This window comes from Molossus molossus, unplaced genomic scaffold (genome assembly GCF_014108415.1).
Source record: "Molossus molossus isolate mMolMol1 unplaced genomic scaffold, mMolMol1.p scaffold_m16_p_8, whole genome shotgun sequence".
NCBI lineage: Eukaryota > Metazoa > Chordata > Mammalia > Chiroptera > Molossidae > Molossus > Molossus molossus.
Window position 1 is genome coordinate 20,177,342 of NW_023425402.1, and position 14,182 is coordinate 20,191,523.

The 14,182-nt window shown below is 35.9% G+C and overlaps 1 protein-coding gene across 1 annotated transcript in view; it reads right to left on the reverse strand.

Moving 5' to 3' along the window:
- LOC118621396 (cysteine-rich secretory protein 1-like) overlaps window positions 1-14,182 on the reverse strand; it is a 74,159-nt gene that overhangs the window by 21,225 nt on the left and 38,752 nt on the right. The window contains exons 3-4 of the mRNA XM_036248708.1: window positions 5,800-5,928; window positions 3,718-3,808 (exon numbers count right to left, since the gene is read on the reverse strand). Coding sequence (XP_036104601.1) covers window positions 3,718-3,808; window positions 5,800-5,928 — 220 coding nt within the window. The remainder of the gene's footprint in view (window positions 1-3,717; window positions 3,809-5,799; window positions 5,929-14,182) is intronic.

Below are 14,182 nucleotides of genomic sequence, written 5' to 3' on the forward strand. Positions count from 1 at the left end.
ATTGGAAATTAACCCCTTATCTGATACATCATTGGCAATGATGTTCTCCCATACAGTGGGTTGCCTTTCCATTTTGATGATTGTTTCTTTTGCTGTGCAGAAGCTTTTTAGTTTAATGTAGTCCCATGTGTTCATTTTCTCCTTTATTTCTGTTGCCTTAGGTGATGTATCAGTGAAAATTCTGCTCCGTATGATATCTGAAATTTTGTTGCCTACATTTTCTTCTAGAATTTTTATGGATTCACGGGTCACATTTAAGTCTTTTATTCATTTTGAGTTTATTTTTGTGTATGGTGTAAGTTGATGGTCTAGTTTCATTTTTTTTGCATGTAGCTGTCCAATTTTCCCAACACCATTTATTAAAGAGGCTGTCTTTACTCCACTGTATGCTCTTGCCACCTTTGTCAAATATTAATTGAGCGTATTGCCTTGGGTCCATTTCTGGGTTTTCAGTTCTGTTCCACTGGTCTATATGCCTGTTCTTGTGCCAATACCAGGCTGTTTTGGTTACGGTCGCTTTGTAGTATAACCTGATATCTGGTATTGTGATCCCACCTACTTTGTTGGTCTTTTTCAAGATTGCTGTGGCTATTTGGGGTCTTTTTTGGTTCCATATGAACTTTTGAAGTATTTGTTCTAGTTCTATGAAATATGTCGTTGGTATTTTGATAGGGATTGCATTGAATCTATAGATTGCTTTGGGTAGTATGGACATTTTAATTATGTTAATTCTTCCAATCCATGAACAGGGTATGTGCTTCCACTTTTTTATATCTTCCTCTATTTCTTTTTTCAATGACCTGTAGTTTTCTGCAAATAGGTCCTTTACTTCTTTGGTTAAGTTTATTCCTAGGTATCGTAATTTTTTTGGCGCGATGGTAAATGGGATTGTTTTTTCAGTTTCTCTTTCTGTGAGTTCATCATTGGTGTACAAGAATGCCGTCGATTTCTTGACGTTAATTTTGTATCCTGCTACTTTGCCAAATTCATTTATTAAGTCTAATAGATTTTTGATGGAGTCTTTAGGGTTTTCTATGTACAATATCATGTCATCTGCAAATAATGACAGTTTCACTTCCTCCTTTCCAATTTGGATCCCTTTTATTTTTTCTTCATGTCTGATTGCTGTGGCTAAGACTTCCAGTACAATGTTAAATAAGAGTGGCGAAAGTGGACATCCCTGTCTTGTTCCTGTTCTTAATGGAAATGTTTTTAGTTTCTGTCCATTGAGTATGATGTTGGCTGTAGGTCTTTCATATATGGCCTTTATTATGTCGAGATATAATCCCTCTATTCCTACATTGCTGAGCATTTTTATCAGAAATGGATGCTGGATTTTGTCAAATGCTTTTTCAGTATCTATTGATATGATCATGTGGTTTTTATTCTTCATTTTGTTTATGTGGTGTATCACGTTTATTGATTTGCGAATATTGTACCAGCCTTGCATCCCTGGAATGGATCCCACTTGGTCATGGTGAATAATTTTTTTGGATCCTATTTGCTAATATTTTGTTCAGGATTTTGGCGTCTATGTTCATCAGGGATATTGGCCTGTAGTTTTCTTTCTTCGTAGTGTCTTTTTCTGGTTTTGGACTTAGAATGATGCTGGCCTCATAGAACGTGTTTGGAAGTCTTCCTTCTTCTTGAATTTTTTGAAATAGTTTGAGGAGAATGGGTGTTAGTTCTTTTTTGAATGTTCGGTAAAACTTCCCCGTGAAGCCATCTGGGCCTGGGCTTTTGTTTGCTGGGAGAGTCTTGATTACCTCTTCAATTTCCTTAGTTGTTATTGGTCTGTTCAAGTTTTCTATCTCTTCTGGGAATAGTTTTGGGAGACCCTGTGTTTCTAGAAATTTGTCTATTTCGCTTAGATTGTCGAATTTATTGCCATATAGTTGTTCGTAGTAGTTGTTAGCGATCTTTTGTATTTCCGTGGTGTTGGTTGTTACTTCTCCTCTTTCATTTCTGATTTTGTGTATTTGGATTCTCTCTCTTTGTTTCTTGTTGAGTCTAGCTAAGGGTCCATCAATCTTGTTTATCTTTTCGAAAAACCAGCTCTTTGTTTCATTGATCCTTTGAATTGTTTTTTTGGTCTCTATTTCATTTATTTCTGCTCTGATCTTTACTATTTCCTTCCTTCTACTTGCTCTGGGGTTTTCTTTTTGTTTGCTTTCTAATTCTTTAAGTTGTGAGGTTAGACAGTCAATTAGAAATTTTTCTTGTTTTTTGAGGTAGGCCTGGAGTGCTATGAACTTCCCTCTCAGAACTGCTTTCGCTGCATCCCATAGATTTTGTGGTGTTGTGTGTTCATTTTCATTGGTTTCCAGGAAGTTTTTAATTTCTTCCTTGATCTCCTCGGTGACCCATTCATTGTTTAATAACATGCTATTTAGCCTCCATGTGTTGAAATGTCTTTGCATGTTCTTGTTGCAATTGATTTCTAGTTTCATGCCATTGTGATCTGAGAAGATGCTTGATATGATTTCAATCTTCTTGAACTTGTAGAGATTTAGTTTGTGTCCTATCATGTGGTCTATCTTTGAGAATGTCCCATGTGCACTTGAGAAGAATGTGTATTCTGTAGTTTTGGGGTGTAATTCTTTGTAGATATCTATTAAATCCATTTGGTCTAGTGCTTCATTTAGAGTCTCTGTTTCCTTGCTAATTTTTTGTCTAGAGGATCTATCCAGTGCTGTCGATGGGTGTTGAAGTCCCCTGCTATGATTGTACCAAGCAATGTCTTATCAGAGGAAGCAAACGCAATTGCATCTCTACCAGCAATTTTTTTCTCTTTGATGAATAAACTTCTGGTGCTCAGGTTTGGTGAGTTGACAGTCCGAGATGATGTGCATAGCTTGGAAATCAAATCAAACAACATTTCATTCTCTGTCACCTCCAATCTGATGGAGAAGGGTGAAATCAGTCAGACCAGACTGTGAGTTGTAACAGGGACCATGGTTTGAAAACAGCCACATGGAGGTATTACTTGTGTAGGGTCTTTAAAATAAACATTTATTCATTCAATCATCCCACTTGTGATGTGAGCTCTTAATAAAGCATAGTATTCAGGAGTGATCTGCATTTCTCTAGGAAAAGGAAGACTCACATTGCACATTTACTGCTCAACAACATTTGGCAAAGATGCCCAATAATCTATAAATATGGAGGTTTTATTAGTATTTTTGAAATATTTCATAATAAACAAATATCTCATAAATATTATTAATTTCTACTTTAGTAGAGAGTAGTATTGGATTTCCTGGAAACTAACAATGATCCACCTATTATATATGCCATGAGATGGAGTAATTTTTGAGCATCTACAATTGTTCTTCTGGGAAGCTCAGTAGAGTTGCATATAGCTTCTCAACTGTTCTAATGTTCCAAAGTTAAGGTATGGTGATACTGTAGGTAGCTGAAATAATTACATAGAGTGGAAATCTTCTAGCTATCCAGTTGTCCATACAATCATCACTGTATTACTCAACTATTCTGTAACACTGAGAGTTTTGATTCTTTCCTTCTAATAATTAGAATCTGGAATTTGAAACATTGAATATCCAAATTAAAAAATAATAATAATAACAATGAAACAGTATAGTGGGCCACAATTCACTGTCATTTATGATAGAATGACTTAAATTACCTTTTCCAGGTTACTTAACAATCTTTGAGAACTTATGAGCACAGAGATGAGTCATATAGTCATATACCTACTTTTAATTCGCCTCTGAAATGCATTGCTCTCGCCTTCCTCACAGAACTTGGACAATTCTCTGGCATTTGCTGCAGCATCTTCTTCCCAACTCTACAGTGGAAGAGTAAAATCCAAACACATGACCTCAGACTCTCCGTAATAAGTCTCCAGTTTAATGTTTTAAGAATTCAAGGCTAGAAATATCCCAAATTTAAGTAATTTAAGATAATTTAAATAATTTTATCATTTAAAATAATCTAGTTGAAGGAGGAAGACAAAACTTGTAAGACATTGTTTTGGCCTTTATACTAACAAAATAGAAATTTGGCAAGAAACTTCAGGTGTAGCTTCTCTCTCAGAAGTAATAAAGAGGTTAAGTAAATACTTCCAGTAAAACATAGCAGGGTTAGTAATCCCTCAATCACTTATTAGTACATATTATTTAATCTTTTGGAATCTCAGTTTCTTTTTTTCCCTTTATTGATTTTAGAGAGAGAGGAAAGGAGAGGGACAGGGAGAGAGATAGAAACATCAATGAGAGAGAATATCTATTGGCTGCCTCCTGCGTGCCCCCCAGTGAGGTTTGGGCCCACAACCTGGGCATGTGCCGGGAATTGAACCGGCGACCTCTTTATGCATGGGTCAACGCTCAACTCCTGAGCCACATTGGCCAGGCTCAGTTTCTTCCTCTGTAAAATGTAACCCATAATTCATACTCAATAGTTTGTTCAAAAATTTTAATTTAATTCATGCAACACGATTGTGATAAGATAAATCTTATGCTACATGTTCAATAAATAAATGATGGCTGTGATTACATCTCCATATAAAATCATGAACAATATAAAAAATTATAGCGAATACTATACGCCAGGATCTGTTACCAATTTCTGTATGTATATTCTCTGGTTGTTTATATACATATTGTCATGCACTCCCCAAGTCCCTTTCTGAACTGAAGCACTTATTTCCCCTTAAACTGGGAGTCCTGCCCACAGACATCTCTACAACTGCCTGTCTTCTCTACAGTTGTTCTTATCCATGAGCATAATCCCTTCCTTGGGAAGCCCACATCCAATAGTTAGTGCATGTGGGAACTGTAGATGCCAGGCCACCTCCCTGTACCTCAGGACAACTCAGAAGGGTTGTCCTAGTTGTAAAGTTTCCCATGTGATTAGCTGAGGCCACTGATGGGACTGCATCACAATCCGACTCCTCCATACACCCAATGCTGCTTCTCTATCTCCCTCCATAGGTAGGTGCAAATCTGGAGATTGTTCCCCAGTAAACACCCTGCATGCTATTTCTATCTCAGAGTCAGTTTATCTTATTTTGTAAAGTACCTATAATATTCATTACATAGAGTCTGTTGTGCAGACCTCTTTAAGGAAGCCCTATAGGACCTTACCTCTGATTTATGTTGATAAGACACTCGGTTTCTGTGATACATCCCTGATTAAAGTCACAAGTGAGTATATGTGGTTATTGAACCAAAGCTATGAATTCTGGCTTTAACAAATGGTTCTATTTAACCAGCTCCTAACACAATATACAAACAGAAAATAGATTTGTCAATATTTGTTTTCTTGGCTTAGAATCTGGACTTCTTGATTCTTAGTAGAGTGCCTTCAGCTCTGGGTTGCTGCCCAGGGAAGACAGCTAGGAAAGGCTTCAGTGAGTTCTTAAGTGAAGTTAGCTATACTGATGACACTGGCAGCATCTGCGTCAGCTGGGAACTTGGGTGGTCTCCAGCCCAGACCTCCCAGCAGGGTCTTGGAGAGTGGGGCCCAGGAACCTGAGCTGTGCCGAGTTCTTCGGGTGAATCTTCAGCACACTCAGGTTTGAGGAGCACTGTCCTAGGGTGCATTATGGGTGAAGCCAGGCTGCCTGAGTCTGAATTGCTGCCCTGTCATTTATCAACTGTATGATTTGGGGAAATTTACCTACCTCCTCTGGGCCTCTGTTTCTTTTTCTGCTAGGCCGTAGGTTTGCTTGTGAAGACCAATTTTTAGCATATTGAAAGTAAATAGAACGTAATGAAAATTAAATAAACGCCATTGCTATTCTTGTCATCATTGTTATTGCTGTTTAATTAATCTTACCATTTTCAGCATGTTGCCGGCTGTTGGTTGTACTTTTCTCCTGAGGGCGTTGTGTAAATTAACAATTTCACTTTGGACAGTTAAATGATCAGTACGGACAGATTCATATGAAACTCTATCTAGAGGTTCCTGTTACCAGAAAAGTATTAATTAGTCTTATTTCATTTAAGTGGAATCTATGCACAATATACAGACCTATACACAATTTTAATTTATAGTTTATATTGAATAAATAATGATAAACAGCATTTTAAAATTTGTTGTCACAATGTATTAGTTTCCGTTTCTACAGGGCTGGTTGTCTACAGAATAGTACAATCATCTGCGATGGGGTTTTTTGAAATTTATATTTGGTACTTTGGACCACGTTGAAGCAGTTGTTATTGGGCAATATGAACCTCAATAGGATATGTCTTGGTAGTATTCCTTAACTGACTGACTTGACTTCCTTGGCTCATTCCCCACCACACCTCCAAGCAATCTCTTTACTTCCCAGATAAAACATTTACTCTTGATTCTTCTTTAAATGTATGTGTCTGGGACAACCTCGTGTAAGAGATTCACTATTGAATGTAAAGACTCAAGTGTCTTTAACTCAGATTTTATATATGTGTCTTATTCATATGAGAAAACATTAGTATTTTCATCTGTAAGTATAAAATATGATTCAAATCAGCTACAATCTAGAACTTGTGACTTTTTATAAATCTATTTACCTTTTATCTAAAACTCACTAAGAAGAAAAATAAATGTCCTTAATATTTTAGGTTATCATTAATTGCAATAAAGAGCAGCTTCTTTTCTGGATTTGTAATATATCACACATACTTCATATCCTTAAAAAAGTGGCTAAATATATCACATGTACTTCATATCCTTAAAAAAAATAAAAGGTATGATTTGAGCGATATCTATTTATTCCTCAACTACCACAGGACTATCAATATATTTTTTTTAATTTTTTTTATTAATTTATTTTTGTTACAGATGTTTCTCCTCCCCCTCCATTGACACCCTTCTCCCGATCCCCGCCTTCCCTGTCCACAGTATTGTTGTCTATGTCCGTTGGTTATGCACACATGCTTATAAGTTCTGTGGTTTATCTCTTCCCTCCCTCTAACCCCTCTTCTGAAGTTTGTTAGTTTGTACCCTACTTCTATGTCTCTGGGTCTATTTTATTTAACAGTGTGTGTTGTTCATTATATTCCACAAATAAGTGAGATCATGTGATATTTGTCTTTCTCTGATCCGATTGTTTCACTTAGCACAATACTCTCCTTTTCATCTCAAAGGATAAGGAATCTTTCTTTCTTACAGCTGCATAGTTTTCCATTGTGTATATGTACCACAGCTTTTTTATCCACTCTTCTATTGATGGACACTTGTGCTGTTTCCAGATCTTAGCTATTGTAAATAGTGCTGCTATGAACTTAGAGGTACATAGAGTCTTTCTGATTGGTGTTTCAGGCTTCTTAGGGTATATTCCCAGAAGAGGGTCAAATGGAAGTTCAATTTTTAACTTATTGAGGTAATACCATAGGGTTTTCCATAGTGGCTGCATCATTCTGCATTCCCACCAGCAGTGTACCAGAGCCCCTTTTCTCCACACCCTCCGCCAGCACTTGTTGTTTGATGATTTTTTTGATGGCAGCCATTCTGACAGGTGTGGGGTGATACCTCATTGTTGTTTTAATTTGCAGCTCTCTGATAATTAGTGATGGTGAACATTTTTTCAAATGTCTCTTAGCCATTTGTATGTCCTGTTTGGAGAGGTGTCTCTTTAGGACTTCTGCCCATTTTTTAATTGTGTTCTATGCTCTTGCCACCTTTGTCAAATGTTAATTGAGCGTATTATCTTGAGTCAATCTCTGGGTTCTCTGTTCTGTTCTATTATTCTATATGCCTTTTCTTGTGCCAGTAGCAGGCTGTTTTGATTACAGTGTCTTTGTAGTATAACCTGATATCAGGTATTGTGATCCCTCCTACTTTGTTTTTCTTTTTCAAGATTGCTATGACTATTCAGGGTCTTTTTAGTTTCATATAAACTTTTGGATTATTTGTTCTAGTTCTGTAAAATATGTTGTTGGTATTTTGGTGAGTATTGCATTGAATCTATAGATTGCTTTGGGTAATATGGACATTTTAATGATTTTAATTCTTCTAATCCATGAACAAGGTATATGCTTCCACTTTTTTTATATATTTCTCTATTTCTTTTTTTCAATGTCCTGTAGTTTTCTGTGAAGAGGTCCTTTACTTCATTGGTTAAGTTTATTCCTAGATATCTTAATTTTTATGCCACAATAATAAATGGGATTTTTTTTTATTTTCTCTTCCTGTGAGTTCATAATTGGTGTATAAGAATACCATCAATTTCTTTCTTTTTTTATTTCTTTAGTTTTTATGTTTTCTTATTTTTAATTATTTACTTACTTTTGTTATAGATGTTTCTCCTTTTCCCCCCACTAATGCCCCACTCCCCCTCCCTACACTGTCCCCAGCTTTGTTGTCCACATTCATTGTTCATGCATACATGCATATAAGTTCTGTGGTTTATCTCTCCCCTACCACCTCCTCTTCTGGGGATTGTCAGTCTGTAGATTAGTAAACATTCATGAAATCATCACCACCCTCAAGACCATAAACATATCCACTACCTCTTAAAGTTTTTTTCCACTCCCTTTATTATAATTCTTGTTATTATTTTGTGTATGTTGTAGAAACCCTGAACATAAGATCTGTCCTCTTGGTAAATTTTAAACCAGATATCCACATGTGAAAGTAGTAAACCAGACCTTTAGTTTGCACCACACATAAATAACAACTCAAAGTGGATTAAAGGCTTAAATGTAAGACCTAAAATCATAAAAGTCCTGGACAAAAATACAGGTAAAAAGTTTCTATTGGTCTTAGCAAGCACAGAAAATAAAAGCAAAAACAGACAAATGGGATTAAGTAAAACTAAAAAAGCTTCTGCACAGCAAAGGTAACATTATAATGAAAAGGCAATTTACAGAATGGGAGAAAATATTTCAAACCATATATTTCATAAGAGGTTAATTTCTAAAAATATCAGAGACTCATACAATCCAATAGTAAAAACAAAGCAAATAACTCCATTAAAAACTACTTCATTAAAAATCTTCAAACATTTTTTTTGTCTTAATTTTTTCCATTGACATTTCTTCTTGATGATGTTGCCTGATGTTATCTCGGAATAAATAAATAAAACTCTTGATTTATCTCACTTCCCCATTCAATCGTTGTTCTTGCTTTCTACCTACCTTTTTATCAAAGTTCCTGGAAAGATCACCAGCACTGGTTGTCTATAATTTCCTCCTCTCTAAGTAATATAGTATTACATTTACCCTCTCCTCATTTATTCTATTTAGCCAGTGGGTTTATACTAAGGGTGATATACCCTTTCCCCAACTTCCCTCTTTTCCCATCAGGCATTGGACAATGTCTATAGAAATTTTTGGTTGTTTTGACTGGATGAGGGAGAGCACTCTGCCATGTGGTGGATGGAGGTTAGTGATTATGCTAAACATTCTACAAGGCCCCAAACAGCCCCAAGTCACTAACAAACTCAAATTATAAATTCAATATATTCTTTAAATATCTTCATCCTATTTCATCTATTGGCAGCTAACTCCTTTGATCTGTCACTGTTTGAAACAGTTTTTTCATAGAGTAAGGGGGGACACGTTCTCTTCACCTTTCTCCTACCTATCATACTTCTCTTCCTTCACTTGGACTGACTGTGGCTACAGCCTGACCTTCTGCTGGCCTGGGAATTAGCACCTGCCCTATAGCTCTACTTTCTCCCTCTCATTCCCCTATCAGTCTTTCAGAGCTTATTCTCCAGTGATCGACCACAGTAAACATTTTAAAATACAGACACAATGAAGTTACTTTCCTGTTAAAAGTCTTCAACAATTTATGTCTTAGAAAGAACTAGCCTATGAAGACCTTGATGACTTCTCCACCTCTTTTTAAGACATGCTCCCCTCCTTTACTCTGCTTTAGTCTCAGTGATTTTATTTTAGTTATTCCAATGTGCTTGTTTCCATACTGCATCAGAATATTTGCCTAAACCTGTCCCTTTGTTAGTATGCCCTTTCAGTTGCTCTACTAAGTCCCGTTAATTTACCCTTTAGAGCTGAGGCCTTCCATGTCCTAATCACCAGAGAAGTCACTAATTACCTCCAACAAGTTCAAATCTAATTACTTGAATGCAACTTCCTATACTTTTTATTCAAAGTCCTTATTCTGTAACATTTACCAGAATAAGTAACTTTATATTGCAGTAAAACTTTAAATTGCAGTAAAAAAAAAAAAAGTATTTCTGTCCAATTAGACGTCTAGTATCCCAGTGAACTCAAACATTGAAGTTTAAAATACATTCGAGCCTGATGATCAGTTTATTTGCTTTCTGTCTGGAGTTTAAAAAATGAAGGTATCAAACACTGGTTCTGTTTGTTTGTTTTGGAGACAGATAGAAACAGCTTATTGTTTACTTTAACTGGGATTTGTGTGTTTGGAGCTCAATTTGTCTTATATTCATATTTTCATTTAAATTCCTAAATCCTTAATTTTCTAAGCAAACTGTCTATAAAATTGCATGCAAATGTTTCAATGATTATCATCCACCTGTGGACTGGAGACATGATGTTTCATCAGTCCTTCAACCCTTTGATATTTTACCTTTGTATTCTTGGTCAGTATTGGATCAGGCTCTTGTTCTACCTACCTCCTTTTTGACCTGGACTTTTATCTGTGATACTGATTCTTTCATTCACATGGCAACCTGGGCCAGGCTGTCTTGCAGAACTTAAGTGGCCTAGACCAGCTTAGTATTAACTAGGTCTTAAAGGCAAATGTAGCTTTCTCACTGTGTGCTTCAGCTTAGCTTTTCCTTACTGTGATGTGTGAATACCCTCCCTCCACATTGGGGGAGTGAAAATGGGCAGAAGATCAGAGGGAAGGAAGGAGAAGTCTTTGAGACTCTAATTCCAGCTTACTGGAGGATTCTTGGGTTTTGGAAACAGCTCCCCCTGGTTTCTCTTTGGGGAAAGTGTGTGAGTTACATGATCTAAGCCAACACCTCAATAGTCTAATGCATATGGGTTTTCTTTTGTCTATAATATTAAGTGTCTTACTTATCTGACTTATCTAGCATATGAAAATATAAAAATCATTTTTCTATACCAAAACCACTTGACTTTAGCTCACAATAAAAATATCTTGGGTAACATTAAAAAATGAAATATTTTCTTTATATCATTGAAATATTTAGAGGTACATATTAGTGGGTGAACACAACATGTTTAGGACTTCTTCATTATTATACAATAGAGTTTTTTGTTCCTGTTTCTGATTGTTGAGGTTCTTGTTTTTAGTAAGTAGTGAGATTCAGGCCTTATATATTCACTCCATTGCTAATAGCTCCTTACACCTCTCCTTGTTGTTGACGCGATCATTTTATATTTAATTTTGATGTGTTAAAATTTTGTTACAGTTACAAATCAGATAGCTCAGTTGGATATTGATGGAATACTTACCTTTTCTGAGTAAACAGAACTGTATTTTTTTTCCCATTTAGTCATGAAAATTACATGGATAAATTATAAATAAGTAATTCTTGCCCTCCATTCTCAGCTTTTTAAAAATTATCCAGAGGGACTATAATAAAATAGGCACAGGACCATGGAACTAAACTACTTAGATTTAATTTTAGGCTTTTACACATCATAGTTGTTTGACCTTGCCTACATGACTTAACCTTTCTCTGTAATATAGGATTAAGAGTAGTACTCACCTAATAGGGTTATGATGAGAAGCAGGTGAGTAATAGGCATAGCATAGTGCCTGTAACAAAGGGGGTCTGCTACAGAGTTAGCTCTTATTTTTTCCAGAAAATAATTATGAAATATACAAACCTGACATAATACTTTTACAATCAAAACAGGCAGAAAGCCAGTAGCAGCAGCCAACAACAAGAAGGGTTTCATTGTTATCCCTGGAAAGAAAAGTAACATAATTTTAGATTGTTGTCAACTCCTGAGATAAAGTTTTGTAATAAGAAATTTTTTAAACCACTTCACAGATATTTGCATATTCTGCAAAAAGAAACCAGCAAGATATGTTAGTCATTAGGATCGAGGGAGAAAGGCAGAACTGTGATTGGAAGAAAAATAAATTTACTGTCTTAATACCTGGAACTGTTGAATATGTTGCATTATGTAACAAAAGAGAATTAAGATAGCAGATGGAATTCTAATTGTTGATCAGCTGACTTTAAAATAGGAAGATTATCCTGGATTATCTATGTGAGTTCAATGTAATCACAAAGGTACGTAAAGGTGGAAGAAGGAGGCAATGTCAGCAACGAATCATGAGGAAGACTTGATCAGCCAATGCTGACTTTGAAAACGAGGAAGGGACCAACACCAAAGAATAAGGGCCACCTCTAGAAGCAGGTAAAGGAATAGGCATGGATTCTCCCCTGGACTCTCCCTGTTGAATCTTGTTTTTAGCCCAGTGAGACCCTTTGGATCTCTGACCCCCAGAACTGTATGATAATACATTTGTGTTGTTTTATGACACTAAGTTTATAGTGATTTGTTATTGTAGTGACAGGAAACTAATATAAAAAACACAAAAGGATTAGATTTGAATTCTCTATTGCCTTTAGAAAAGAGGTATGATCTCAGTACTGTTATGCACATGATTTAGAAATATTCTGTAACATCTGATTATTTGGCTAAGAATGGTTGTCACTGGGAGTCAGGAAAATCAGAGTGAATATGCCCTCTCCTTTACTTCTATTCGATAGAGGTTGCCTTAGGATATTAACACATATAGCGTATTAAATTTGGTTGGCACCTTTTCTTCACAATCTGCCAAGTTTATTTCTGAATCAATCCTGCTAAGTGATAAGCAAAAAAGGCTAATGGTTTGGCTCTCATTTTAAAGAAAACTTTGGAAGAACAGATTAAGTGATTTATGCAGAATAGTGTGCATGATGTGATTTGTCATTGATCTCAAATTCCCCTTCCCATGGCCCAACACATTTGCTGTCAGGGGAGTTCTGTAAATTAAACCAGGGAGTGTGCACATGAAAACAATCTCCCCTTTAATGCTCTTCAGTGACCTTTTCCTCCCCTCCCCTTCCCTCCCCTCCCCTCCCCTCCCCTCCCCTTCCCTTCCTCCTCCAAAATGTCACATGCCCTCAAACCCCAAGATTTATAGTAATATAGTGACATAGGTGATGAAATAGCCATTTGTTCTATTACTTAACCCTCAAGAAAACCAATAAACCACATAATTATTTCCCTGAGTTAATTGAAGAAAAAAATAAAATAAAAAAATACCAACTTAAATATAGTAGCTTGATGTACATATATACACACATTAGTATTTGTTATCTCATTATTTTTAATTATATAAAATTACAAATACATATATACACACTTATATATGGATTCGCTGAAGTATTATTATTTAGGTTGGGCCCCATTTTGAGGCTGTCTATAACTTCTGTTCTATTTTCTGAGGGAAAATTTGGGGGGATGGTGTGTACGCTCATTATCTTAATTGTGATGATGTTTTTATGGGGTTATACTAACATGTAGCTTAATTATATCTCAAAAAGGCTGTTGCAAAAGATTTAAGATATGCCAACAAAATTACTTGTTTCACATCAATTAAACCATTGGCATTGACAATTTAGAATTTGTCTTAAATCCTTTTTCTCTTATGTAAAAATTCAGTACTTAGAGTGATGCATAAACCCATAATTTCTATAAAATATAATTTGCTATTTTCCCCAGAATTTCTGTCATGCTTATATATTTATTATGAGCATTATTTTAATCATTTGAATGACTTATAACTTACTTAAAATATTTTGCCTAAAGTTTGACTTTAGGTTATTAATAATTTTCTCTATAAGAAATGTTATGAATACATTGTTCACGTAAGGTTCAAATATCTACCTGGAGCAACTGGGTCAAAAAAAGAAAATAAATGTTACTACTTGGGCATCAGTAGCACATTCAGCATTTTAGAATAAGGATTGAATTAGGTAGTTATGAAAGTACCACCATTGGCTCAGAACTATGATGAAAGCACAGGTGTTGGCTTTTGTGAGAATCCTCAGACAGATTTGGAAGGTGGGGCTGGCTGGTGGAGAACGGCAGACCATAGGCAGAGATTTGGGCAAACAGCAAATCCTGCGAAAGTAACGAATGTGCGAACATAGAGATCAGAATTGGAGAGCATGATCTAGAGGTTGAATAGAGGTTGTGGGGGTGGAAAAATAAGTGGACCCAAGGTAGAGATTCTGGGGACCCAGTCAGAGGCTTATTTACCAGACAAT